The sequence below is a fragment of the Python bivittatus genome, unplaced genomic scaffold (genome assembly GCF_059951505.1).
Source record: "Python bivittatus isolate LINGU-HERP-01145 unplaced genomic scaffold, Pbiv_v1 ctg000700_np1212, whole genome shotgun sequence".
NCBI classification, from domain to species: domain Eukaryota; kingdom Metazoa; phylum Chordata; class Lepidosauria; order Squamata; family Pythonidae; genus Python; species Python bivittatus.
The window spans coordinates 97,420,482-97,448,242 of NW_028277098.1; the positions used below are offsets into that span (position 1 = coordinate 97,420,482).

Sequence of the window (27,761 nt, forward strand, 5' to 3'; positions counted from 1 at the left end):
ATTGATAAGTGCTTCTACGTTACTTCAGTCAATTGAATCTAAGTGGCTTGCAAAATGTGTAATCAACCATAAACCAATGGAACAGTCACTATTATCAGCCAGGTCATTGGCTTTAAAATGACGGGCACAACTGGGCACTCAAAGCCCAGCTTCTTTTTAATGTGTGTTGCCTGCATTCCATGTGTGTGCATACACTCACACTCACACACACATGTATCTAGTCATTCACTGTGGGTGACTGTGGCCCAGCTGTTCTCTCATAATTCAACCTACCTCACAGGATTGCTGTTGCGGTGGTGCAAAATAGGAGAAAGGAGCATTATGCATGCTTCCTGTACTCTTGTTCAAAAGGTGGGATAAAAATCCAATAAATAAATAAATAAATAAGGGACAGGGCTTCATTCACCTGGTTATGCCTCCTATTTTGAAGCCAGTGATCACTGTTGTGGATCCCCCTGATTACCAACACCCATCAATCATCTCAGGGACCTTCTTCTCTTCAATTCTTCAGCCCCTAATGCTCTCTGAAAAAGCCTGGTCTGGACTAACTTCCTAAGGGTGCAACTCTTATTTCTGGAGGTAAAGTATCCCCCAGAAAGGGAGCCCCAGAAGAGAATACTTGCTTCTGTGTCTCCTTTTGTGGCACCTTGTGGCGGTAGGAATTTTCAGCATGCATCCTCTGCTGGGACACCTTGGACAGGCAAATTCTAGCTGGAGTAAGTAGTCTTGCAGATAACCAGAGCTCCAAGCCACGTAGAGCTTTACCAGCTCTAACCAGCACCCTGAATTGTACCCAGAAACAAACCACCAATTCCTGCAGCTCCCGTAGTACTGGTGTAATATGACAGTATTAGATTGCTCCCATTAGTGTACGGGCAACTATATTCTGTACTGATTGCAGTTTCTGGGTAGCCACCAAGGGCAGCCCCAGGTGGAGCCAGTTATAGTAATCTAAACTTGTTTGTTGTCAGCGGAATACCCAAAACTAAGAACTTCAGGGTTTTCTGGAGAGGAAACAAGGTTGTACGGCATTGTTATTAAAAAAAAAAAGAAGAACCAGCACACTGACCTTTGTGTTTTCTCTCTGCACACAGGTGTCATTTGTGTGTACCTAGCTGGACACCTCATTGAGAGCACAGGCTCTTGGGTCTCTGTTTTCAATCTCGTGGCGATAGTGAATGCCCTTGGACTTTGTACGTTTCTCATCTTCGGAAAAGCTCAAAGAATGGACCTAGACCCCGTCTACATAGAATTATAAACATATCCACAGACTTATCGGGAGGTGTCAAGATGCCAGAATGGAGAACTTAAAAAAGCAGAATTCCAGGGAAACCATACTGGCTATGGAGTGATGAAGGTCCATGCATTAACAAATTAGCTCCAGAGTTACCTAGTGATCTACTAATCTTTCACTCTCACATGGTTGGCATGTGTTTCACCTCTTTGATTAGGTGCTATTCCCCCATCGTTCCCAAAGTGGGTTCCCCCCACCCCCATGCATTGGAGATCTAGCCAACATTAAACTTACGTTGGCTGTGTTAGTTGGGGATTATGGAAATCCAGTATAAATCCAGTATATCTGGAGAGACCAGGGCAAATTGTGTGAGATGACCTGAGAAAACAGTTTAAATATGCTGACTCTGGCTTCAATGCTTTTTGCAGCAGCAGGTTGTTACATTGCAGGCATGCACCCAAAATGTGCAGCCACGTAGAGCTTGCTCCTGGTTACTTTCCTGTGTGATAGGAAGGGCAAAGACCCATTCATATCCACCCCCCCCAAAACAATATTTATTTTCTCCAACATTCATGATGATCATCTGGGCGACAGCAAAAGCATGCAGAAACTCTAACATATATTTTGATACTGTTTTTAGGAGTTTTGAAGCCATCGTTGTAAGTGTCCTATGGACACACAAACCCCAGACTTAGTATGAGCTGCTGCTTCTGTAATTCTAAGACTTCTTGATGATGGCTTCTCTTTCTTTTGTTTCCTTTGGACATACATGTAGATCTCATAATTGCTTAGCTGTGTGACTCAAGGGATGTATATATGTCAAAGGCTGGTGAAGTTCTGGCCACAGGCATCCTCACACGCTGACCAAAAGGATTGCCAGGAATTCATAAGATTTCCTTTAAGATCTCCTGCAAAATCCTGCAAAATCTCCTCCTTCTCTTGTGATCTACTGCAAAATCTCTCAAATCCATAAATTATTTGCATGTTGTTCCAGTGTACATACATATACATGCGGACACCCGCACATATTGTAGTTATGAACATGTATGACACCTATACAGTGATGTTGGACCAGCTCTGTTAAAAAAAATCAATGGGGTGGGAGACTGGCCAAGTACCAGCAATATTATCCATCAGTTTTTCACAGCCTGAGATCCTTCAGATGTTTAAAGTTACAGCTCTGTCACCCCAGTGGCCAAGCCCATTGTCATTGTTGGCAGCCGTAGATCAGCATGTCTGGAGGACCTCGGTTCAGAAAAAATACGACCTTATGGAGAATGAGTGAGCAGATTATGCAAAGCCCAAACTACAGTTATATGACTGTATTCCACGTAATATCCAGTAAGGGAGCTCAGATTGCCTACTTATTCTCATTCTCATCATGAGAGAGATAGAAGCAGCCCAATTTAGTTGGGCCTCCTGGGATGTCTAATGGATCTGGACAGCATAAAAAGTCCAGAGTGTTCCCACCAGAATTGTCACAGGCCATTCTGATTGCTGGAAGAACAGTTTCATCCAGATCAAATTTCATACAAAGGAGAGGTTGGAATAAATCAAGAGATGAGAACCTTGGATTTGGTGAATTGCATCTCTAGGTCAACCTTCTGCAATTGGTGCCCTGCAGGTGTATTGGACTTGGAATATGTAACCCAATACACCTACAAAGCTGCTCTAGCTTAACAAAATTTTCATTATTTCCAGGATTTCTGTCTCTCACCAGTGCTTATATTAACTCAGGATGATAAAACAGCAGGATACTAAAATCTCACCCTCTTGTTGGAATTCATTTGTTGGAATAATAAAAGCCAAGTGTACAAATATTTGGATGTTAGGTTCAGGACCAGGGGTAGGGGTGGGCTTCTCAGATTGCTGACACTAACAATGCAAGAAGTTCTTTTGTAATGATGGTCTCAGGTTGAAAGAATCTTCCTGTGTGTTCTAGGCATAGGAAGGTCATATTGATGTCTTAGTACTTGAATAGAGTTGTAGAACCAGTGAAGATCCAACTGGATGCTCTAAAAATGGCATCTATTTATTGGGTTCCAAAACACCTTGTTCTATTTATGGTTCCTGACTTCAACCCCATTCTATGTTTCTCCAGCTGACTCTACCAGTAGTGGTCAGTGATGTGGAAGTCAGTGGAAAAATGTGACTAGTCATGACTTGATAAAGGTTAAATTGTATTATATGTTACAGAGAGGAAAGAATAGCCTCATGTTTGTTGCAATGTCTTTTCAGACCTGAAGAGTCTGTTCATAATTGAACTGTTTGCATGTTTCATTCCAGCAGGGGTGGGCAACCTATGATCCTGTAGATATCACCAAAACTTCATTTCCCAGCATCCCTCATCATGTTGCCCAGAGCTGCTAAGAACACCGGTTCCCACTCCTGCCTTCGTTATGCTGTTTGCAGCTATTAGTTGAATAATTACCTCACTTAACCCCTTTTTAATGCCTCCTGTGGACACATGGATTTCACCTTTTGTGCCTTTTGAGAATGGTATACTTGACTGCCAGAACATAGGGCATCTTTTTGGTTCTTGCTGAATTTTATCTGCCAAAAGAATGGAGAGAATTCCAAGCAAAACCAAGTTTTATTTAAATAAAAGTTGAGATGTTTTCCATCAGATGTGAGCTATGGTGGACTGTAATTACTGTTTATGTTACTTTGGTCTTCTGTTAATAAGCTGCTAAATACCTAAACCCAACAAACCTTGCTGGATTCCATTTTGCTCAAGAATAGAAGAATCTGGGTTGAAAATGTGGCTCAGGAGGACAGCTTCCTATTGATCGATCAATTAATTGGCCTAGTAATGCAGTGTTGTCCAAACTTGGCCACTTTAAGATGAGTGGACTTCAAGTCCCAGAATTCCCCAGCCAGAATGGCTGGCTGGGGAATTCTGGGAGTTGAAGTCCACTCATCTTAAAGTGGCCAAGTTTGGACAACACTATAGTAATGTTTAGGTGTCCCATCGGAAGATCTGATGGAACAGGTTGGGGACGGAGTCTCCTGGAGAAAATCTATGCAGTCACTAAGAGTTGATTCTGACCTGATGATACATAATCACTCAGTCAGGGTTAGGGCTAGAGCATCACACAGCTAAGCAATTTACAATCGCACTGTGTCACAGTTTCTTTTTTTAAATTGTACCCAATTGGATTGACCCAGACTCAAAAGATCCACAAAGGCACCAGATCCTGGTAGTAGGGTAGTTTTCTGTATCTCCCTATAAAGGTTGGGGAGATGTTTTATTTAAAAAAAACAAAAAACCAAGATACAAAAGTGAAATGTGAAATTTACAAACATATATGCGTGAGCCCTTTCCATTGCCTCTATCTTATCCTATACCGTTGCTACTATCCAATTACAATTCTCTCTACACTATATACTACTACTATTATGTCTGTATAGCTTACTATTACAGAGCAACATTTTCCTCTTACAGAGCCTGTTCTGTCTTTAATTCCTCTCTCTGGGATTTCTTCGACTTTCTTCTTCTCTGTTAAAGGCCAGCATGTAAAAGCATTTGCACCTTTCCACGTTGTGCTGTACCTCTTCTTTTTCCTCTGGACCATCCACTCCTTCTGGAGGAAAAAAACCCTCACCTTCTTTTATTCAGCTGCTTTACTCTGTTTGCTGGTGGCTGCAGAGCTTCCAAAACACACCCGTCTCCTCCCACCCGTTTCAAGGTTGCAGCTTTATTGGCAACTCTGCCGTGCTGACTCTGGGGAGACAGCTGAAATAGGAGGGGAGGAACAGGGACCTCCAATTTGTCTAAGCCAGTCTTGTCCAAACTTGGCCACTTTGAGTGGACTTCAAGTCCCAGAATTCCCCAGCCAGCATGGCTGGCTGGGGAATTCTGGGACTTGAAGTCCACTCATCTTAAAGTGGCCAAGTTTGGACAACACTAGTCTAAGCAATTTTTCTTCCACCCAGTGAAATGTCCAAGTGCAGGAGTCAAGGGTACAGTGATAAAATAACATAAAACTCCAGCTCCCATGACTTTTTAAAAAAGATATATTTCTTACATCTTAAAAAAAAATGCAAGAAATATTTTAAAACCCGAGGAGGTAATCCTACTTCTGCCTCATGTCAAAATGATGGTCAAGTCATAAAAAACAAGTACTTTTGTTAGGGAGTAGTGAGTGCCCCCCCCAAAAAACCCCTCACAAGATAGCACTTTATTTATTCCTAAGGGTGAAATGAAAGCAGAACCCCTATGTGTATCAGCTTGGAGTAGACTTGTGATAAATAAATCAACCTGCTTAAAATGCAACCCCTTGTGCAATTGTGCATTCCTGTTTCTGCGTTTCACTGTCTCTGTCCCTAAATATTTATAAGTAGGAAGATATTGATGATTGCTACATATACTACATTTTGCCAGTTCGTAGCAACCCTCTTCCCACAACACAGATAAGTCTGTAGTTAACTTTCCCAGAGCTCCTTATCGGTGGTTTCCATAAGTGGTTGCACACAATCACATTAACCAGGTCAGAAGGAGGCTTGTGACAGCTTTCCCTCAAAGAACCTTAGTAACTCTAGTATGGTGAGATCCATAACTCTTCAACAATTTTAAAACTCTGGTCTAGCAGTGCCAAAATGGGTCTCTAGAGGTTTGTCTTCTCTGTAAACCTCACCGAAGTGAAACGGGTGTATGAACTGAGATCTGGAGCTATCTCACCAAGTTTTATTTTGAAGTTTGGGTTTATAGAGCCTGTTTACCTTGTACCATTGTTTTTGGCTTGGCCAAACATTTTTATGTGGTTTTGCTGTGCATTTGCACCATAACTGAAGAAGTTGTATTATTTTGTTGAAGATGATCGGGACCTTTTAGAGATCCTTGAGTGACCTTCTAGACCATGTTCTTGCTGAATCAGAATCCCCAGTCAGTGTAATGCCTTTCTTCATTGGGGGGGGGGGGCATCGACTAATGCCAGTACCCCAGTAATCAGGATCATCTGGGGAAAAATGTACTTTGCGGTCTTAATTTACTGGACCGGTTTGGAAGAGGCATGCCTGTTACTGTCCATTAAACTGCACATTACATCATTTGTGGCAATTTGTGTCATTTGTGTAATGGTATCATGGGGGCAAATGACCCAATTGTTTGCATAACAGCAGCATAACGTGAATGATGTAATTGCTTGCATTATGACATCACCAGGTAAAGGCCTCAATCATTTGCATAATGTCCCTGCAGCAATTAATGTAGTCACTTGAGTAATGATGTCATAATGCAAATTACCTAAATCATTACAAATGGTGTTAAAACCACGTGTGTGTAATTTTCTTATCTGGACTACTTTGAATGCAACCGTTTCATCTGTTATTTCGGGGGAATGTCGAGGCAGATACTTGGATCTGAAGTCTGCTAAACAGAGATCTGTCACATTGTGGTTTCATGCTCCGGAAATAACTCCTCCCGTTATGATGAATTTAATTTTGCTGGGAATGAAAAACACTGATCCTTTTGCTAATTTCCAACAGTGAATTATATTTGGGTCCTGATGGTTATAATGCGTTTAAAAGCTGCTCAAAGCGTTTGCAGATTCCAGCAGAGGGAGCTGCAAGATCTGGGTTGATCCGAAATGCTTGTTGTCTTATGGCTGAAAGGCTGTTTAAAAGCAGCTCGTGACAGAATTAAGGGTCACTTCCACTTCTTAAATCTTAAATCCAACTCAGAATTCCAAAGGTTCTTCCTTTATAATATTTTGCGTGGATTCTATTAATGCTGGTGTGAGTAGCGCTGCTTCGGTTAATTGATATTTTTTAACTGTCTTGAATAGGTTGGGTTGTTATACACTTTTATTATTTTTATAAATAACTCAAGGTAGCAAACATGCCTAATACCCCTTCCTTCTCCTATTTTCCCCACAACAACAACCCTGTGAGGTCAGTTGGGTTGAAAGAGAGCGACTGGCCCAAAGTCACCCAGCCAGTTTTTCATGCCTAAGGCAGGACTAGAACTCACAGTTTCCTGGTTTCTAGGCCAACACCTTAACCCAGTGTTTCTCAACCTTGGCAGCTTGAAGATGGGTGGACTTCAACTCCCAGAATTCCCCAGCCAGCATGGCTGGCTGGGGAATTCTGGGAGTTGAAGTCCACCCATCTTCAAGCTGCCAAGGTTGAGAAACACTCCCTTAACCACTACACTAAACTGGTTCTCTTTTGTTAAAGGGCTGTAAAACGAGGCCTTGCAAACATTATTCATAAATTTGCAGGTATAACATAAGAATTCCCAGGCTTATATTAAACAATTGAGCTACCGTTTTGTGGATTTGAGTCCAAAGTTAGCCGTCAAGCTGACGTTAGCCATGCTTTCTTTTAAACTCAGAAAAGGATTTTTTAAGCTTGGTATCAGTCCCATCTTAACTCCCCTGTGTGCTTTTCCTTCGTTGTTATTTTTTCTTTCTCTTTTTCTTCTTCTTACTTTTTTTTCATTTTTATGTATTTTGTTATGATCTGGAGTCACGATAATAAATGGATTGATGATCACAGCTTTTAACCATCTGTTTTGGCGGGGGGCAGGTGGTGATGGTAATATACTTATTTGTTTTTGGAGTATGTGGTTGTATTTTGGACTAAGCACAGTTTCTTGAGGTAGACCCGTGTACAAGATACTGGAGGAACCAGGCCTTCTCCATTGAGCGTCCCCCAGAGAGGTCAAGATTGGAATTCCCAGCATGACACCCAAGAGTGCCAGACTGGGAGAAGTTGGGGAAGTCTAACCTTGAGGTTGCTAAAGCTGGTCTCACTTTATCTCTGCCTAGCAGAGGCCATAGTGGCACATCAAACTTGGTCCATGAAATACGCCATAGACATCACTTTCATGTCCTTCAAGGAAAGTGGTAGACCCAGAACCATTTGAATACTCATTTTCCACTCAGATACACCATCCACCAATAGTCCGTGTTGTTAGGAGTGGAACTTTCTATAGTGGCCCCCTTCTAGTTCGTTACGGCTGTCCAAACTTTCCACAGTCACTGCCTTTTTTGCTAATTGTCTTTATTTTGTCTTGCATTATCATGGTTTTTAATTTTACGTCTCGTTGTTAGCTGGGTCGTTTTGAATTGGGGTGGATTATAAATGCTGCCAAATCCTCCTCCTCCTCTTCCTCCTCCTCATTGCCACAATTTGGAGAAATCAAGATGGGATATGCTAAATAAATAAATAAATAAAAAGCAAGCGGTATCATCATTAACATTACCAGTACCGTTAATAGCCTGACAATAATATTTCAATTCAGAGAAGATCTCAAGTTGCATAACTTAATGGGTAGTTTCAGGACAGAGAATGTCTATCGTGGTTCTCTATCTCAGTTCTTTCAAGGACAAACTGGGTTCAGTTTCTTAGCCCAAACACACACAAGTGCATGCATTTCTCTGCAGACACATCTTGTGCCATTTTGAGGTTTAGTCAATGAAGGTCCCCTTCAGGGATGCCTGTCCAAGACCGTTAAGCCAGGATGTTTGACTTGGGCACAGCCCATTTTCTACAACAAGAGCTTTGCTTCTTAATCAGGGGTGTCAAGAATTTTTTTTTAACTAACAGGTTTTGTGGCCTGGAAAGTTTGAACACTCCCCCCCGCCACATTAAGACACCAAGAAGAAAGACATCTGGACATTCTTAGTACTAAGATTAATACATGTTTTTAACAAGACTTGCACAGTCAATTTGAGATATTGCTAACCCTTTGTTATTAACAGCGCTTCACCAAATTGCTTTCAGTTCCACTAAAGTCTGATCCAAAGCTAGTGGAGAGGAAGAATTAAAAATCACGGGAGACGGTGGTGAAGTACATGTGTAACAATTATCCATGTTATGACTTTCTATACAGAGAATTATAAAGCTACCAGGAACCTGTCTTGCATTCTCATTAATAGAAAACAGGAAACTATTGACAAGGGATTTTGCATGGTTACCTTTTAGGCTCATTGCAGCTGTTAACTTCCTTTCATTTCCCCCCCTTCTCTGACATCCCACCTCCTCTAAAAATGTTAATTTATCATCTCTCCAGTGTATGGCTGTGATCAGAAGGTAGGTGGGCAGGAACTCTGTCATGGAAAGAATCTTCCATGGAAGAGGCCTTCAAACAAGTAATGGCCTTTCATGGTTTGGAGTTAAATGTTTCCCCTGAAAATGTATTAGCACAGACATTTTGGAGCTCTTATCATCAAACCTTTATGGCGAAATAGCTTTCAGATTAGCATCTCCAAGTAGTATCCAGCTGGTTGGCCCCCTGAAATGCAACAACAAAAGTTGAGTATTATTTTTAGTCCTGTGAGTTGTCTCTTGTTATGATCCATCCAGATCAGAGGATGGATATTGGTTGACCCAAAATCATCAATCCATGGACATTGTCTTCCCTTGCTAGTTCCTCTATCTGGGATTCAACCAGTTGTTTCTCCAGTGCGACAGCAAATCCCTTTTGTGTTGTCACCAAGAAAACAACACCATGTACTCAGTAGGAACTGAGAACTCAGTTCAATACAGACCTTATCTTTCATTCCAAACAAGGTGTGATTTAAAAATAATGAAGAAGGGAGAAGGTTCGGTTAATGGTTATGGTTTAAGATTCCTACTGTGGAATTCCATATAATTTACACATACATTCTCTTTAAGTTCTGTGTCAATGAAAAAGAGATAAGCAAGCAGTCCTGCAAAAAAGAAGACAAATAATAGTAAAAGTTCCATGCTTACATAGCCTTGCCATCTGCTAATACATACCCATTGGTGCAAATTTAGAAATGATTAGTATAATTTAAATCAGGGGTGTACAACCTCTTTGAGGTTAAGGGCTGTGTTGGGCATCTGAGTGGCAGGCAGGGCTTTTCTCTTAAAAGGGAGCAGGACCCCAGACAAAATGAAATGTGAATTCATGTAATTTAAATCAAGCGAATGAACACTAAATTAAATTAATCAAATGCAGTTACTACTATTGTTTCCTGTATTTTTCAAATGTTCCCTGTTGGTCACACTAAAGCTATAATTTGGCATTACCTTGTGATTATCTCAAGGGGCATACCTGGAAATTTGAGGGGCATCATTTTGTGTACCCCAGATTTAAATAGTGGGAACATTATTTCAGGCAAAGGGAGACTTGTCATTAGAGTATTCCAACTATTCCAACTCTTAACTGTAAAAGTCATCCATACCTTAACTCTAAGCCTAACTTTAACTGGTTTGGGGGTATGTGGGCAGGATTCAAAGCCATGGGAAAAGCAGTAGAAAAACAGTGAGAAGACAAGTCTGTCTCCCAGTGATAAAAAAGGCTCTGCCCAAACATCTTTGGAGATAAATGAATTCTGTGAAATAGTTCAGTTGCCAAAATCCTTGTAATCCTATCTTTTGCTTCAATAAATCTTGTTAAGAAGATCCCGGGTGATTCATGCCTGGGAAGAAGATCACTTCCAGCCTGAGTGACCTGCCCAAAAGCCTGACTCCAGAACTGGGTTATTTGCCTGCTGAAGTCTCCTAGACACCGGCTAATGCACATGGGGCAAATTCAGACCCACGTTCTCTCTTTTTGCATGTTTCCCCCCCTTTTTTTCACTCAACAAGAGTTGGGTGGTCTTTTAAATGGAGGATGCTTTTCAGTGGATCTACACCCTCCAACAGTGCTTCAAATAGACAACTGTCATCTGTAAAGTAGGGCACGCAGAGTGGCCACTGGGTAAGATTAAAAGGAATAAGAAACAAAGAGTTGTGAGAATTTATTACAGAGGGTTTAAACAATGACTTTCTAAATCAATTTACCAAGTTCTCAGGACAGCAGGCTCTAAGGATACTGGGAAACTTTACCTACCCTGATATCTGCTGGAAAACAACCTCCCAGTGGCTTCTACAGGGTGGGTTAAACAAGGGAAGATGGTGGGCATGGCACCATAATAAAGCCCCATCCTTTTGGTACGTGGGTCAATGCTGCATGCACCTACCAAAGGGGGCTTCCATTGCAATGTGGCATCCGCCATCTTGTCTTTTTTGACCCTCCCTCCCAGTCCTATCTCTGCTGGAGGTGGGAGATTCAACAGATTCTAATCGCTCTTCCTTGACCATTTCATTTTTCAGAAGAAGAAAGAAGGAAGAGTCAGCTATTCTGGACCTAATCTTGAGTAACAGAGAGAGAGAAATGGGTCAATGGACTGAAGATTTCAGGGTCAATGGACTTGGAGGGATGCAAGCATGTTGCATTTCAAGATCACTTAGGGAGGAAAAGCTGAGAGGGGAGAGGCACCTATCTTGGACAAGTATGTGGGAATGACCTTTGGAGACAGGAGGGAGAGCCGCAGACTGGACAACCAGCATGTGAAAGATTTCTCAGCCCACAGAAAGAGGGAGGAGGGTGTGGGAAACCTTTCAAAAGGGACCTTCCCTAGTTTTCCAGAGAGTAAAAGTAAAGAAGGGGAGAAATGCTTTCAGACTTGCAAGATTCTGTTTCTGTAACCTTACAAAAAAAGTTGTGTTCATACTCACGATTTGTGCTTCCTGCCTGGACTACCTCAAAGGGCTGACAGTAAGGCAGATTTTAAGGAACTCACGCAAAAGGTGGTTTGTAATCGTAAAGGATAAATAAGCCAAAGCAGGATGGAAAATACAAACGAGATGCCTTGCACCCACACTTGATCTTAGCAAAAAGGGCAACTAGTGAGAAAACGAACACGTGGGTACAAAATATCTCCGCGAGAAGGAAAAATGGGACAAGCTGGAAGGAGCCTGTATGGATGAATTGGAAGCTTGCTGAGAAGCTAAAAGGAGATTCTAGAAATGGAGGTAGGTGTTGATAACTAAGGTGGACAAACTCATTGCTTGGAGTCAGAAAAGCTAAAATGGAGAATAACATGCAGATGTGGAATGTAACTATACTAAGATTTGTGTGGAGTCCTTGGGGTTCTCTGAGCTTGGTTCTTTTCTTGCAAACGTTTCATTACCCGGCTAGGTAACGTCTTCAGTGCTAAAATGGGATGGGGTTTGCTCTCTCTTTATCTGCTGTGGCCTGCTTTGCCAGTGCTGGTGGGGGTGGGGGTTCTGTTTTGCTTTTCACCAGCAATCACCAGCAATCATCTCCTGCAATCATCACCCAGATAAGCAAAGGTCACCACCAGGCACGCAATCAAGCAGCAAACACATACCAATCAAAGAACTGCCAGAGGATCAAAACAAACCCCCCACCCCCACCAGCACTGCCGAGGCAGACCACAGCACATAAATAGAGAGCAAACCCCATCCCATTTTAGCACTGAAGACGTTACCTAGCCGGGTAACGAAATGTTTGCAGGAAAACAGCCAAGCTCAGAGAACCCCAAGGACTCCACAGTTCAACCCTGAGCTACACATATTCACCTCCATTGCTAAGATTTGTGTGTTGGGGGAGATGCCAAGAATAAAAGGTGAGAAGGCTGGTGGTTGGTTGCACAGGGAGGTGGGGAATTAATACAGGTAGACCTGCTTAGAGCTTCAAACGCACCATTGAAGCTGCCATCTTGACTTTTGTGACCATACTCTGCAGACACCCCTGAGGAGTAGGAAGCCCTGCGTGTGCCGTCTGATCCCCCGAAGGAACGCTGAGATATAAATCTAACGAATGCCGAAATAAAAATGTCTCCTCCTCTCTCCTTATCGCTAGAAGAAATCTTGTTCGGATTTGTCTTTGTCTGCCAAAGTAGCGAAACAGATCTGGGGAGACTGAAAAATGGGAAAAGAGTCAAACACACTAGCAGTTTCCACCTTGGAGTCTGTAAACCTATTTTCAGTCTTCAGTAGGTGCACATCTTTGTTAACAGTGCCGTTTTAGGGGTGTTGATTGCTCTTGTCAATTTCAGCATTTCTGATGGATTCTTTTTTCCTCCTCATTCAATCTGAGAGCCAACATTTGGGGAAAAGGTGTGGCTTCTTTCTGATTTACAAAAAGGAATCAAATCAATTCCAGATTGACTGGCTTGGGGAAAAGGAAAGGGGAGGAATTAGCGTGGAAACCGATCTGCGTGTCACAGAAGAGAGTGCGTGTGGGTTGGTGGGTCCGTGCATGTGAAATCAGATAAATGAGAAAGGAAGCAGGGTTTTTAATGATATATTTCACTAGAAGAATCTCAAGTGATACAGTCAAACCAGAACTCGCCTTCTCCATCCTGGTTCCCAAGGGTGCCATGGCTGGGTTGGCTGCGGAGGATGGGAGTTGTGGCCCAACACACCTGAAAAGCACCAGGTTAGCGTATGAATCCCAGCTCTACACAGTTTCAGTTTTATTCCCCAATTCTGGCATAACGTGGTCAAACCATGTATTTGTCTTTGCCAGCTGAACCCGAAACGGAGAAGAAAGATGCATCAAACTCTTCTTTTTTTTCTTTAGCAATTTCTGAAAAGTCGGGGAAAAGTAGAGGAGGAAAAGGCGGACGGGGTTTGTGAGGAGAGGGGGAAGAAAGCAGCTGACACATGTTTGATATACACTTTTGACAGAGATTTTCCTTTATTATGTTTAATTGAAAAGTGTTAAAGTCCTCTGACATGAATATTCAGTAGAGGCCTTTTGGTGATGTGCCAGAGTTATGAGGGTCTCTGATTTTGCAGCAGTTCGCAGCACGCAGCCCTGTCAAAGCGAGAGTGACAGTGGGGAAGCTATTAATTGAAATAGCTTCATTAATTAGTAATTAACAGTGGGGTAATGACTATGTCACCCATCGTATTTCAATGAATGCCCTTCATGTGTTATGGGGCCTTTAATTACAGAATATGCATTTTAATTAAAAGGCAAACTTTGGCCCTTTGGCCTTTTAGACTACAAAAGATGGATCTAACTTTCGAGAAGGAAAGCCGAAATAAGAGGAAGGGTGGGGGAAAGGTTGAGGTCTATAAAAGAAGAACGAAAGCGGTTTTGGCGCGAGGCTCCACCAGCCGCGATCGCGCAAGCACGGAGACAGGAGCATGGAAGGACGCTCTTGTTCCATTTTGCACTACAGCGGGATTCATTTTGCCAGGGTTCGTTGCCTGAGCCATAATGGCTGGGATCATATAGAATGCCAAACCATAAATCACGGTTTACAAACCATAATGACTAGTTTCACCCATCATGCTCAGCCCAAGCCAAAGGGACCACATCGAATCAGGATTCATGTTTTCTGCCACGCCTCTTCTTGTCCTAACCTGGTTGCATGGGGTGTCCCAGGGGTGTCTGCAGGGAGGGGGTCGAAAAACTCAATACAGCAGCCACAAACCTGCAATGGAAGCCCCACCTCTTTTTTACATGTGTAACGATATGCAAAAAAATAAACGGACTGGTCATGATTGGGCTGCTATCTTGATTTTTGACCCCTCCCTGCAAATACCCTGGGGTCTCTAGAGGGGGGCAAATGATGACACTCATATTAGGATGTTGCAGTACAAATTCCACCTCTTGTGAACTTGGCTTGTGTCACTGCATGCTGGTATGTAAGGGGAGGGGCTTGTGTTGTGGTATCATGATGCATGTCTCATCATTCCATGTCTTCAGTCTGGCCTTCGGTGAGTTTTGCCACAGCCTAACCTGACCATCCCGGGTGCTTCTACCCTGAAAGTCACATAGGACCTGGGGGGAACCTGTTCTTCCTCTGTAATGTCCCTCAAAAAGCTGATGGGCTGAAATGAAAGTTGCAGATAAGCGTTGTCTTCATTTAATTAGGTCCTTGCAGGCAGGAGGATAAAAAGAGTCTTGCTGGATCAAAGTGTAGGCCCATTTCCTCCAGTGTGTTCATAACAGATTAAGGATACACTGGGTGGGAAGCATAGAAGACCTCAAGAAAGACGATCGTGGGTGCTATGCTTGTATGCTGCCAAGGCCGAAAGCAAAATGCTTTGTGAAAAGAGATAAACCAGTTACACGTACTGGTACATTGCCTAGCGATCTGATGCCTTCCCATCATCTGGAAATGCCTGGGATACCAAAGCAGAAAGGAAATTGTTCATGGAAATAGATTTTGCATTAATGTGATCTTGAGTCTTGGTGTCTTCACCGAGTACAGGGTTCTCCAAAGTCGTCAATATCGGCTCCCAAGACTCAATGGGACGATCCATTGTTGTTGTTCTTCATAGTACTATTAGTTAAATACTATTTTAACTTTATTAAATTATTTTCATATAATACATTATGTTGATATGATAAATCAATGAACAATCTAAAACTTCATGAATGGGTCGATGAGCTGAAGAGTTTGGGGACCCCTGATCTAGTAGATCCAAGCCCAGCTAGTGTCGCCATCCTTCGAGCTCTGACCTCCACAGTCAAGGCTAGAACATCTGGATTTTGAAGAACACCAGAGCGGATTTCCATCGTATCTTCCCTGCATTCACTGAAGGGGCAAAGTGGCAACAGGGTTGTGCTTGCAACTCTGGTAACAATACCAGCTCTGCCGCTGACCTTACACCTTCAGAGAGCTTTATGGGAAAACACGACACACACCATTCCCTGTTTCTTTGGATCATTTGAAAACAAACTCATCCTTCTTTCCATTAAAAGGCTGACAAAAAGGAACATACAAATATATTCCCCCTCCCCAAAAGAAAAAAAAAAAAAGGAAGCCAAGCATGCAGCATCTTAATTTTATTTCATTTCTGCTTATTTTGGGGTATTTCATTTCATTTTTAAAGGCCTTCTTTGTTGGTTAAAATCATTTAAAGTTCTCCTGGCTTTGCATTGCAGTTGAAGCTCCTCTGTAGTTGAAGAGAAGATAGGAATTGAAAGTAAGTTCTAAACGGTACTAGGGACTTAGTGAATGAAATGCTCCAGTGTTGAAGGAAAATAGTAGCTAGAGGGGGAAACAAGCGTCACAGATGAAAATGCCTGTGGTGGCTTTTCACACTAGGTTAGAGTTTTTCTCCACCTTTTATAATATTCTCTCCTCCTCCTCCTCCTCCTCCTCCTCCTCCTCCTCCTCCTCCTCCTCCTCCTCCTCCTCCTCCTCCTCCTCCTCCTCTTCTTCTTCTTCTTCTTCTTCTTCTTCTTCTTCTTCTTCTTCTTCTTCTTCTTCTTCTTCTTCTTCTTCTTCTTCTTCTTCGTATTAGTTCTTTTAAGGTTGTGGCTGGTTGTACTTTGGTGTTCAGCCTGTAGCAGTTGAAAACAAATTTTACATTGTTTTATTCTATTCCTGCCAAATGGTATCTGCAGGGTGTGGTCAAAAAAGTCAAGGCGAAGGCTACAATGGTGGGATTAAACCTCGGTCTGTTTTTTAGGTGCAACATATGTAAAATGCATGTGATGCTCATAAAGAACAGATGGAGCTTCAATTGCCCCATCCAGGCTGCGATTTTGACTTTTTTGACCCCACCCTGCAAACTGCTCTGAAGACAAGGATGCACAGCTTAAGACCTTAATTGTGAAGTCCACAGCCCTGCAAAAATTGCTCTAAATGTACAGTGACCCTATTTTCTTGGAAAAAATCAAGGACAAACCTGTAAAAGGGGCAAATCAGAAAGAGGTTGATAAGGATAAAAAAAAATTAATTGTTTATGTTTCTAACGTTGCTTTACAAAGGAAAAGTCAAGAGCAAACCAAGAAAAACATTACAAAAACGCATATTCTGATAAAAAATTCTAAAATCAAACATTATATGTAAATGCATTTAAAAAAGACAATTCAATTTCCATATTTTTTACACTAATGGGAAAGACTGGGCATTAAGTGGTACCCTTTATACAGTAACAGTTAAATGACCAAAATAAAGGGCAAAAGTGACTTTTTGTAAAATAAATAAATCTAAAGGACAGCTTTCTGCCACTATACACTGAATGGCAAGTTTTAATGTGTCCGAAGTTAGAAATGGTTAAGTTCATCTGAAGTATTATTAATGGCATCTGAATTTTATTTAAATGAAATGAAGTGTACCTGGGGTTAAATCAGATCAGGTGATGTCCCGTTCCTGCCAACTTTTGGCCTTCTCCTCATGGTTCACCTGTGAGCCTGGGCTGAGAAGAAAAATTGTGCCCACCTGCAATTTCCTTTTCGAGGGAAAGCATTTCATTTAAAGTTTAAATTTGCCTGCAGAAGCTGTGGGAGGGAGAAAAATGAATCAGGGCACCGCAATTCATGTTAATAATATTAAGTAATTTAAGCCGACAGGCAGTATTTTACGTTATATTTCCTTGGCATTTTTAACCGGGCAGCAGTAGGTGTGTTCTCCTATAAAAGAGTCGTTCAGATGCAAGGGGTGATATTTATTGCAAGAGGGGAAAAAAAAAAGACCGGAGTAGCACAAGTTTGGATTCAGCCTGGACAAGACAGGAACTTCCTGTGCTGGTCTGAGTTCCCCACAGGGGTGCCAACAGCAGGGGGCAAGGGGCATCAAGGGCGTAGAGATGTCATACTCTGGGTCACTGGCACAATGACCTCATGCCTCCCGCGACATCTTTTTGTCACTTCTACTGGACACCCACACTTCCAGTGTCTGTCGGGTCAGTCTGTGACAGAATCGACAAATCTTGCAAGGTTGGGCCTTATCTATCTATCTATCTATCTATCTATCTATCTATCTATCTATCTATCTATCTATCTATCTATCTATCTATCTATCTATCTATCACATTTGTATTGTTGCCCATCTCGCTGAATGTTACTCTGGGCGGCGTACAACCAACCATTAGAACAATGTCACACGTGTTAAAAACTTCAATAAAAGCAAGATTGCAGTAGAAGAACATCCATGTAAACACAACATAACCATCATGGGATCCCCAAGGCTGCTGGAAAAGCCACATTTTCAGGGCCTTCCGAAAGGCTAACAGAGATGGGGCTGACCTCACCTGTTCCAGAGGATGGGAGCCACCGCAGACAAGGCCCATCTCCTGAGTCCCATCGGATGGAACTTTTTAGCAGATGAGACCCACAATATATCCTTCTGCTGGACCTGATGGGACTGGTAGATGTGAGCAGGAAGAGGCGGTCCCTCAAATATACAGATAGTCCTCACATAGCGACCGCAATTGGATGGGCATCTTCGTTGCTAAGCATCATGGTTGGTTAGTGAAACATGATGTGAGTGTGACAGGATTGTGACCTCACTACTCCTTTACTGATTAAGCAAATCACTGAAGTCATTAAGCGAAACACACGTGACAGCAACTTGCAATTTTACTCCTGCCTTCTCTATTAACTCTGCTTGTCGCAAGCCAGTTACAAAGCACACAAATGGCAATCATGTGACTGTGGGACACTGTGACAGTGTAAATGTAAGGATTGGTCACGAAGTTGGTTTTTTTCACCGTCATAACTTAGAACAGTTGTTAAACAAGGCAGTCAGTAAGCGAGGACTAAGCTGTATTTTTAAAATAGTGCCCATCACTTCAGGTCAAATCCTGCATGGGTCTCCAGTGCTGGAAAAGGTGATTGAACCCCTATAATAGCATCACCAGCATCCATTACAAACCATGGTGACATCAGAATAATGATGTATATCATTGCACAAATTACGCAATTATGTAATTTGCATCCATTGTATCCTTAGCATGATGACTTCATTACATGTCATAAATGGCTCCTCCTGCAGACATCTACGATTGATTGATTGAATTCGTTTTCGATTGATTGATTGAATTCGCCCAACTCCAAACTGACTCTGATGTTAATTTTGTTAGTTTTCACACTATGGCATTTAAACTGGGATTAGTAGCATCTGACTTTGACCAAAGTTTGTCCAAAAGAAACAAGGTATATGGTCAAAAAAGCCGAGATAGCAGCCACAGGAGGGTGATCAAAGCTGCCTGGGGTTTTTTGTGTGTTGTCTGTGCTGTGTACATTAAAAAAACAGGCAGAGCTTCAATTGTACCGTTGCAGCTACCATGTTGCCTTTTTTGACCACATTCTGCAAACAGCCCAACAGAGAAAAGATCAATCAAGTTAAATCCTACAGTAAAGTTTTATCTTAACATTTTACTTTAAAGAAATACAAGGGAAGATTATCCTACCAGATGGAATCAGCAGAAGACATTTGTTCATTCCAGCTTTTTCCTGTTGCTACTTTCTGTCTCCTTCTCCATTCTTGCCCTCCTGGTACAAGGTTTTTTTTTGCTTTTGGTTTACTGTGGATTATGTTTGTTTTTTATGTAAATTAATTCCAATATTTTATTACAATATCCTTACCTTGGGAATCATTTTATAATGAAAATGCGAGTCATACATTTGATCAATAAATCAGTGTTTAATGTCATACCTAAATTACATTGATTATTATCTTTTTTTTAAAAAAAAACCTACTTTAAAATTGGCCTTCATGATTTCAGAGACCAGGGTGGTATACCGTGAGCAAGGCCATAAAAAGTTGTATCAAAATACAGAAAAGAAAACCAAATGCTTCATAACATAAGAATTAAATGCCATAGTTCCAGATGACCCCAAAAACACAACTTTGACCTGGCATGGGTAAGATTGCAAGATGGGTGTTACATTTGCGCCCCTGGTATGAGCGGACACAAACATCTGGAGACTGGGGGCACAGCTTGGTCCTCTGTGAAAGTCTGGGGCTCAATAGGCGGAGGCATTGATACAAAGGGGTGAGCCCATGTCATCCCCATGGATGGCTGCAGGAATTTCAGATTTTCTTCATAGTTTTAATAAGATTGAACTCTGCTAAAAACGGATTCAGGATGGTTAGAGATGGATGTAGAAAAAGGGTTTGGAAGTTGGCTATGGCCTTGAACCTCAGTCTGCTCATTCCTAACCAGTGAGAAGAGTGATGCCAGGGTTCTGTTAGTTCCTAGAGATTCTCAGGATAGGAATGCAGAGAATGTAAACATGTAGTTGCCATCAGTAACCTGTTATGCAGAGTGCAGCTATAAGCACAGTTCATGCCAAAAATACACACCAGTGTTAGAGAGATTTAAAGAATGCAATGTCCTTATCTTGTTCTCCAAAGAAATCCAGCCAGAAAATATAAAATATCTGGTTGTTTATTGAAAAAAAATGCAAAACTACATAAAATACAAGTTTCATGCAAAAAAATAGAAAAAATCACTTCTTCTCATATATGTGGCATCCAAGACTTATCTACTACACAAGTTTAACAAAGTCTCTAGCCAAAAACTCTCCGAGAAGAGGTACACTACTTGGTTATTAGTTACTACTACATAACCGATAAAACTGATTACATGATGGCTAAAATTCTACTGAGCAGCTGGGCATGTAATCCTCCCGTTTTATTGCCACCCCTTGAGTAACTAGCATACAGACGCCAATAGGTGGCAGTGAATAGCAGTATATGTGCACACTAACAACAACAATTTGCAGCTGAGCCTAACCTGTTAGCCATAACAATATGTTTGAAGATAGTGAAATGCATTTCTTCCCATGAGAAACTCCTAACATAACTGAGCATAGAAGAGGCAGGCTGAAGCTTTATTACATAGGTAGAGATGTGGGAAAGGAGCATGTTGGATTTGAAGTTGGAGGGGGTGTACATTCTGTATCAACCACCCACCCACTCCGTGATTAAAAACCATCTCAAATCAATACAAACAAGAAAAAATACAGTAGTGGTTATACAGATGTTAGTCCTTTGGGTTTGAAGAATACACGCTGTTGTGCAGTTCATCTGTGGACACGGAGGTGGCTCCGTAGTTCCAATCTAGAAGCGCAGAGTCTAGCACAATGGGAGCACTGGAAGTCCATGGTTGTAGTAACTGTGGGTGTTCTTCTGTGACACTGCTCATGGTTTTCTATCAGTTTTGGGCGGTGCCTGTCTTCAAAACGGCAGAGGCTTCCTAGCACAGGGGTCGCCAGTGGGTTCAGTCAGCAACTGCAGCTTCTAGTTGCCTTGGCTGGATGTCTTTGTAGCATGTGTGTGGTCAACCTTGAGATCTCTTCCCAGGCTCCACTACACTACAGAGCAACTGGTGAGGCATATGGCGGTCATCCATTCTGATGGCATGTCCCACCCACTGCATCTGAACTCTGATAATCAGGGACTCAATGCTGGTGGACTCCACACAATCTAAGACCTTCATGTTGGAGATATGATCTTGCCAACGAATGCCGAGGATGTGAGGAAAGAACTACATATATTGCAGATTAAACTAAACATAGCAAAAAAAAAGGGGGGGGGGCTAATTAAAGGACAAAACATCCATATAATATCCATTTAATATCAATACAGAATTAATTCAGTCCTGAAGCATATCATTAAATCTAGATCAAACGGAAACATATTGCTTCATCTTCTTATTTTTAAAACTTTCCAAAAATATCTTTATACAGTATATTTCTTTCCAGAGTTCTATTAACATATGCTATGATTTGAAAACAAACAAAGCTGTGGTTGGACAAGATCAACTCATATGAGTTAAGAATCCTTAAATTTCGACATCAGAACCCAAAATCTGATGTCAAACCATTTTTAAAATTCATTGAGGGAACTAATAGACCTGAAATAGTATTTTATGATTCATTAATTTCATTCTTAAATCATAAGAAGTATGTTTTATGTTTCTTAAAACCTGGACCATATATTTTCTGGATATTTCAATTCTTCATTCCACAGTTCAAATATATAGCTAATGCTAACCTTCATTCCATTCCCACCCCCACCCCCCCATTTGTTATGAAAAATCGAATCATTGGTTTCATTTCGAGCACTCAGCCTCTTAAAGATCCTAAACTTCCAGAAATTTCTGAGGTTGTTAAAGCATCTGGACCATGTTGTTTAGTCAGTACCTATTTCAATTGTATATTTTGCCAACTTTAAGGCATTTATCCTTTGTTTGTTGCAGGCATTCCATGGAACATCTTCTCCACTGTCTTCAAGCTGGGTTGCTCAACAACTTCAATTTCCCATGTGGTTCTGGATGAAAACTTAATCACTTACTTATTAATAACCAAATATATCTAACAGCTTTCAAGGCTCGAAGCAAAGATTCCTGTTTAACATACTTGGACCCTAAAACTTGCCAAGATTTCTGTGGGATTATATGCTTGCTCTCCAGAGAAGTCCAGAGAGGACAATGTTCAACAAGTTATCATGCCAAACAAATATAGATATTAAAATAAAAGCCCAATGGTATACTTGAAATCTGGAGTTAAAGCTGCCTTCATCATAAAGCAAACTCAGTGTGGTCAAAGATATTCAGGGGTGTTGACCTGCCATAAAGATGTTCTTACTAGTCTGTCTATCTGTAAAGTAGCAAATCGGAATTAACATTGGAATCCCTCTTAAAACATGCATCAATCTTGATGTAATGTTCATTTTAATTACATTTGTTTTGCCCCAGAGGCTTAATGGAAGTTTTGCTATCAAGTTACATCTAGTGCAATTGTATCTATATGTTTAGACATATGTACAGTATTTAATTCAACATATTGTGATTTATTTTGAGAAAAATATAAACCCACGTATTTTATGGAGTCTGTACAAATTGTAAATCCACATTTCTCATAGTAGTCTATAGATATTTTAGAACCCAAAGGCAGTAAATTAGACTTTTTCTAGTGTAAGCAGAGTATAAACCATGTTGTTGTAGAATTTCAATAAACTTTGGTAATGACACCACATCATTATCCAAAATCACCTTGGTATTTATATGTAGCATCAAGTGCCACCAGGCCCTTAATATCTTGAGACTGTCCAGTGAAAGAAATTAAGGTTCAAGAACCAAATTAAAAATTGAAAGAGACAAGGACATCCTTGATGGATGTCACAATATAGCTTGAAGGCTCAAGTAACAAATCCATTTGTGTTTGGGGTGAAGATATCAAATTGTAATCCAATAAACAAAAGATGGTGAAAATCTGTATCTTCAGGGAATACCCTTCATAAATTGAATATGAACCATAACACAGGACTTTTTAGTGGCCAAAGGGATTAGAATAGCCAATTTTAATTTATCTGCCACAATGTCCCAAATATCAGTTGCCAAACAGGCATTAGCAGTTGCTTGTCTATTTTTTATCAATTCAAATTGAGAAAGATGAATGATCAATGGTGTACTTTCTATAGCTTCCTGGCTAGTGCTGCAGCTAATATTTTAGTATCCACGTTAAGCAAAAATAGTGGTCTGTAACTTGTACATCTAGTAGAGTCTTACTCAGGCTTTGATATCACTGCAACATAAATCTCATAAAACAACAGAAGGAATATAAAAAAATTAAATGATTGATTCTAAACCCCAACAGTGTAAGTGCTTAAACCACTGGAACCAGGGGCTTGTATTGTCTATATATTTATTTATAATGCCAATGGCCGAGCCAGTTGTTTTAAAAACATTCATGAGTATATTTCCCAAAAAATTAATAATTTGCTGTTCAGCTACAGATGTATCCAATTTATAAAGCTGCCTATAAAAATCATACAATTGGCAATTGATAGATTCTGTCTCAGTACATAGCTGACCATTGTCAACCTGAACCCGAGATACAAAATTCTGCTGTTTTTGTAGTTACAGCCAGTGAGTGCCAGCCTTGCGAGGTAGTTCAGACAGGAAGCATGCCCAGATGAGCTAATTCTACTTTACTGTAAGGTTACATTAACAGAAACTTGCAAGTCTGAAAATACATTTCTACCCCCATCACCTTTACAGCCCCAAAAACTAGGGAGGGTCCCTTCTGAGCCTTTTGCCCTGTTCATTATCCAGCTGTGGGCTAAGCTGCCTCTTATCCAACTGTTCCCCTGGGTCCGGCTCTTCCCCTGTCTCCCCAGGTCATTCCCACATACCATTACATCGAGCCAATAACTTTCTAGCTTTCCCTCCTGATTCCAAATATGATTAATACATTCAAAGAATATTCAGATTGCTCTGAATGTAGTAGCTCCAATTTAACCTTACTTGAAATAATTTATCCGTGGGGTTTTGTAGCATGAGAGAAAATCATGTCTTTAACTTTCTTTTCCAGTTCTATATTAAAATCTCTTGTCTCTTTTTTGCTGATGCGATAGGAATAATAGATCTGTGAATAAATGCCCTAACCACTTCCCAGAAAAAGAGCAATAATTTTCTTCTGTTTTCCAATCTTTATCAAAGTTAAGAGCTGGGCTTTCATAGTTTTGAAGTCTTGGTCGGTCCTAGATATGGCAGATTTCCAGGATTTCAGTAGATAGACTGCATAAGTTTATCCAATCCCCACCCCCCACCCCCATTACGTAGACCAATTGTCTTGGGTAGAGATGATAATGGGAGAACCTTCTTCTTTGTTTTACAAGGCATTTCATTCAAGTCAAATTACATCCAAGTTGTGAAAGCAAATAGTGAGAATTTGGGCATAACCCATTCACCATTTAGCTATCTATATGAACAATTCTGTCCACGTGGAGTGAAGTAAAGAGAGACAACTGCCCAGGTGGCCATCAAAACTGGAACTATAACCATCTAGCTGTTTCTCCAGAATTACAATATTTAGTTCCTGCCATGTTGCTTCAAGTCTTTGAACAGGATCTAGCCTTGTTAATCCTAGGCTAAGAGGAGGTCGGCAACTATGCTACATTTAGGAAGAGAGTTCTCTCCCTAATTCTGAGATGTAGGGCCCCCTAACAAGAATTTTATTTATCCATTTTCCATCATTTTTCTTCCTCCACAGTAGTGTGTCTCTAGGGAGCTCACCACCCTTGTCATAACACAACCAAACTCCATCATGCCACTCATTAAAAATTAAAACAGCACCATGGCCAATTTGATGGCAGGCAGGGCACTGATATTAATCTTCAAAGGTTTCTTGGAGACAACCTGTAGCCAAAGGATCATGAAGGGTTATGGTGGGACTGAGATATTATGCATGAGGTGTATCAGAAAAGAACCTCTTAATATTAACATGGCCCCATCTCTCCTTGAACCCCGAAGTTCTAAGGTTCAATCCTTCCTTAGGTTCAGTGTGGTCATTATACTAGTGTAGAACTTCTACTCTTGTGGAAACCCTGATCAATTTGACTGTTATTGCCATTATATGAGTCATTCTGCAAGTCCTTCTAGAGCTTGTTTGGCTCTGTAGTGCAGAATATGAAGGGGAAATGCCAAACCTGTCTGATGGTATGGTCAAGTCACAGATGCCTAGGTAGTTGTGCAGTCAGGTGGACCAGTCATTGCCTGGTTGAACTGGTTGGCAGATGGATGTCAGTCTTCCAAGCATGGACCACAGTGATACTCTCTCCAGTTCCCTTACAAGAAGGAGTAGAACTGTTTTAGATCCATTTCAAGGGGAACTAAGGAGAATTGTGCTTCCCTTCACTAAAAAGGATTTGGGGAATAAGACTTTGGGTTAGTGGAAAGGTTTATACTGTAGCTCATGCCAGGAAGCTGACGTTTCAAGCTGTTCAGTAAGAAGATCCATGCCCTGGGGTATTCTAAGTCACCACCTTAGAAGTTTGGGACATTTCAGAACCAATCCTTGGCTAGTGATTTCACCACCTCCTCTCTGGCCCATCCTTATAAGTCCCCAAAGATGAGTTGTTCTGCAGCTCCTTCCAGCTTCAGAAGGCCAAAAGCTCCTTCTGCTATCAATCCTTCAGGAACTAATAAAACTCTACATCCTTTTTCTACTCATGTGACATTTGATACAAACCACTTGTCTTCTTCATTCCTCCACCTAAAGAGTAGATGACACTAGACCGAATGAATCTCCAGTCCAACAAAGTTGGATACGTTCCACAGATTGCAACGATTTTGGTGACACTTGGAAGACAGGAGCCCTAATTTATTTATATTTTTGCATGATTGATATGTTAATATTAATATTTGTTGTGTTTTGTTTATAACAAAAGATCCTACCAGTGTCTGACCTTGCTCATTCTGTCTGCTATAAAATTCTTTTTTGGTTTTGTTGTTCTCCACTTGGCAGTTTGTTATGGGCTAGGGTATGCCATCAAGCATTTTCCCTTCCTTATGTTTCCAGAAATTAAAAAAAAAAAATGTGGTAGGTCGCTTTGTTTTGAAGCTCAAGATTAAAAGTTGTTTGAAGACAAATGTTTTCCTAAGTTTTCGCTGGCATTCAATTTTAATGGGTTTTTGAAAACAAAGTAAGTATTAACTGTGCGTTGTTTTATAGTTTCCTGATGTCTGACAGGTGTTTTTGCCCATGTGGGAAACAGATGCTAATAACATTTCCCCTAATAGCTCATAAATAATAATTATTTAGCATTTTCCTTTGTATATTGCTCTGTCAATAGCCAATTTACTTTTCAGAAGCTGCTACATTTTCCTGTCAATCATTTCATGCCTCCGGCTCTTTTTGGTGATTATAAGCCCCTTGGAGAGGGAAAACTCCAAATTAGTTTTAAATAAAAAATAAGAGTATTCATGCTGTTGAACATCTAAAGGTAAAATTAAAAAAAAAAGCAGTCTGGGTACATAAATATCATTGGTAGCATATTAATACTTTATAAAAATATAGTGACCAGCTGTCTTCTGGAGAAACAAAAAAGACAAACCAAAATGACATGACATTGATGGGGGAAAGTGAAAAAAATAAATTAATTTAGAGGAAGGAAGGAAGGAAGGAAGGAAGGAAGGAAGGAAGGAAGGAAGGAAGGAAGGAAGGAAGGAAGGAAGGAAGGAAGGAAGGGAGGGAGGGAGGGAGGGAGGGAGGGAGGAAAGAGAATTATGATTAAGCTGTGTGATTTATTCTTGGCTGCTATGTATTTTGATTTTTGTATTATTGTAATTGTTTTTATTTTTAAAAAATTTTGTTCGCCGCCCAGAATCACTTGGTGAGATGAGTGGCCTACAAATGAAAGAAAGAAAGAAAGAAAGAAAGAAAGAAAGAAAGAAAGAAAGAAAGAAAGAAAGAAAGAAAGAAAGAAAGTAAGTTTAGGTGTAGTTCATATTTCAATTTACAGAGATGGTTATTCTCTGCATTTGCTCATAGGAAATGTGGCAACTTGGGGTAGAATTTAGCACCAAATTCTTGTTTTAAACTCAGTTTTAACATGTAACATTAAATACTTCTAACTCTCCTTATTGCACAGATAGGAGTAAAACACTAGTCCCTCACCTGGAACATCTGTGGGTGGAATATCTGCGGTGTACGTGTGCATGAATGAGACATGTGACGCATGTGAGAAGGGCTGGGGCTTCAATCACATGGTCGTAGCCACCATCTTGAGTCCACCTATGGATGCCTCTGCCCTGGCCCAGCGTTCTGCAGAGCTCCTCCAGTGCACACCGTGAGCTTCTGTGAAGATGGGCATCCATACCTGCCAGTAATACACCAACATTTTCCTTCCGGACCATGTTGGCACTACCACGTGACCTGAACTGATGGAGCTAATTTCAGTTGCTCTCACATCATGGGTTGATTGATGTGGCAATGACTGTTATGGATGCCCTGCAGTTTTAGGTACCATGTTCTGTTTGCCTGCAGTAAGCTCCAAGTAATACTACTTCCAGGTAGTATTAATATGCTACCAATGATATTTATGTACCCAGATTGGTTGTTTTTTTTTAAATTTACCTTTAGGGATCATGCTACTGGCAAAGCAACATGTGTTCTCCTTCTTAGCCAAGGAAAAGCAATAGACCCACTGCAGAACTGCTGTTTTTTCAATGGGATGAAGAAGGGAGGGGTCCACCGTGGTTCTACTGGAACAAGTGCAGG

General features: G+C 41.0%; 1 protein-coding gene across 1 annotated transcript in view; it reads left to right on the forward strand.

Moving 5' to 3' along the window:
• SLC17A9 (solute carrier family 17 member 9) overlaps window positions 1-5,060 on the forward strand; it is a 31,852-nt gene extending 26,792 nt beyond the window's left edge. The window contains exon 14 of the mRNA XM_025172456.2: window positions 1,095-5,060. Coding sequence (XP_025028224.2) covers window positions 1,095-1,258 — 164 coding nt within the window. The 3' untranslated portion in view covers window positions 1,259-5,060. The remainder of the gene's footprint in view (window positions 1-1,094) is intronic.
• Window positions 5,061-27,761: the final 22,701 nt, after the last annotated feature.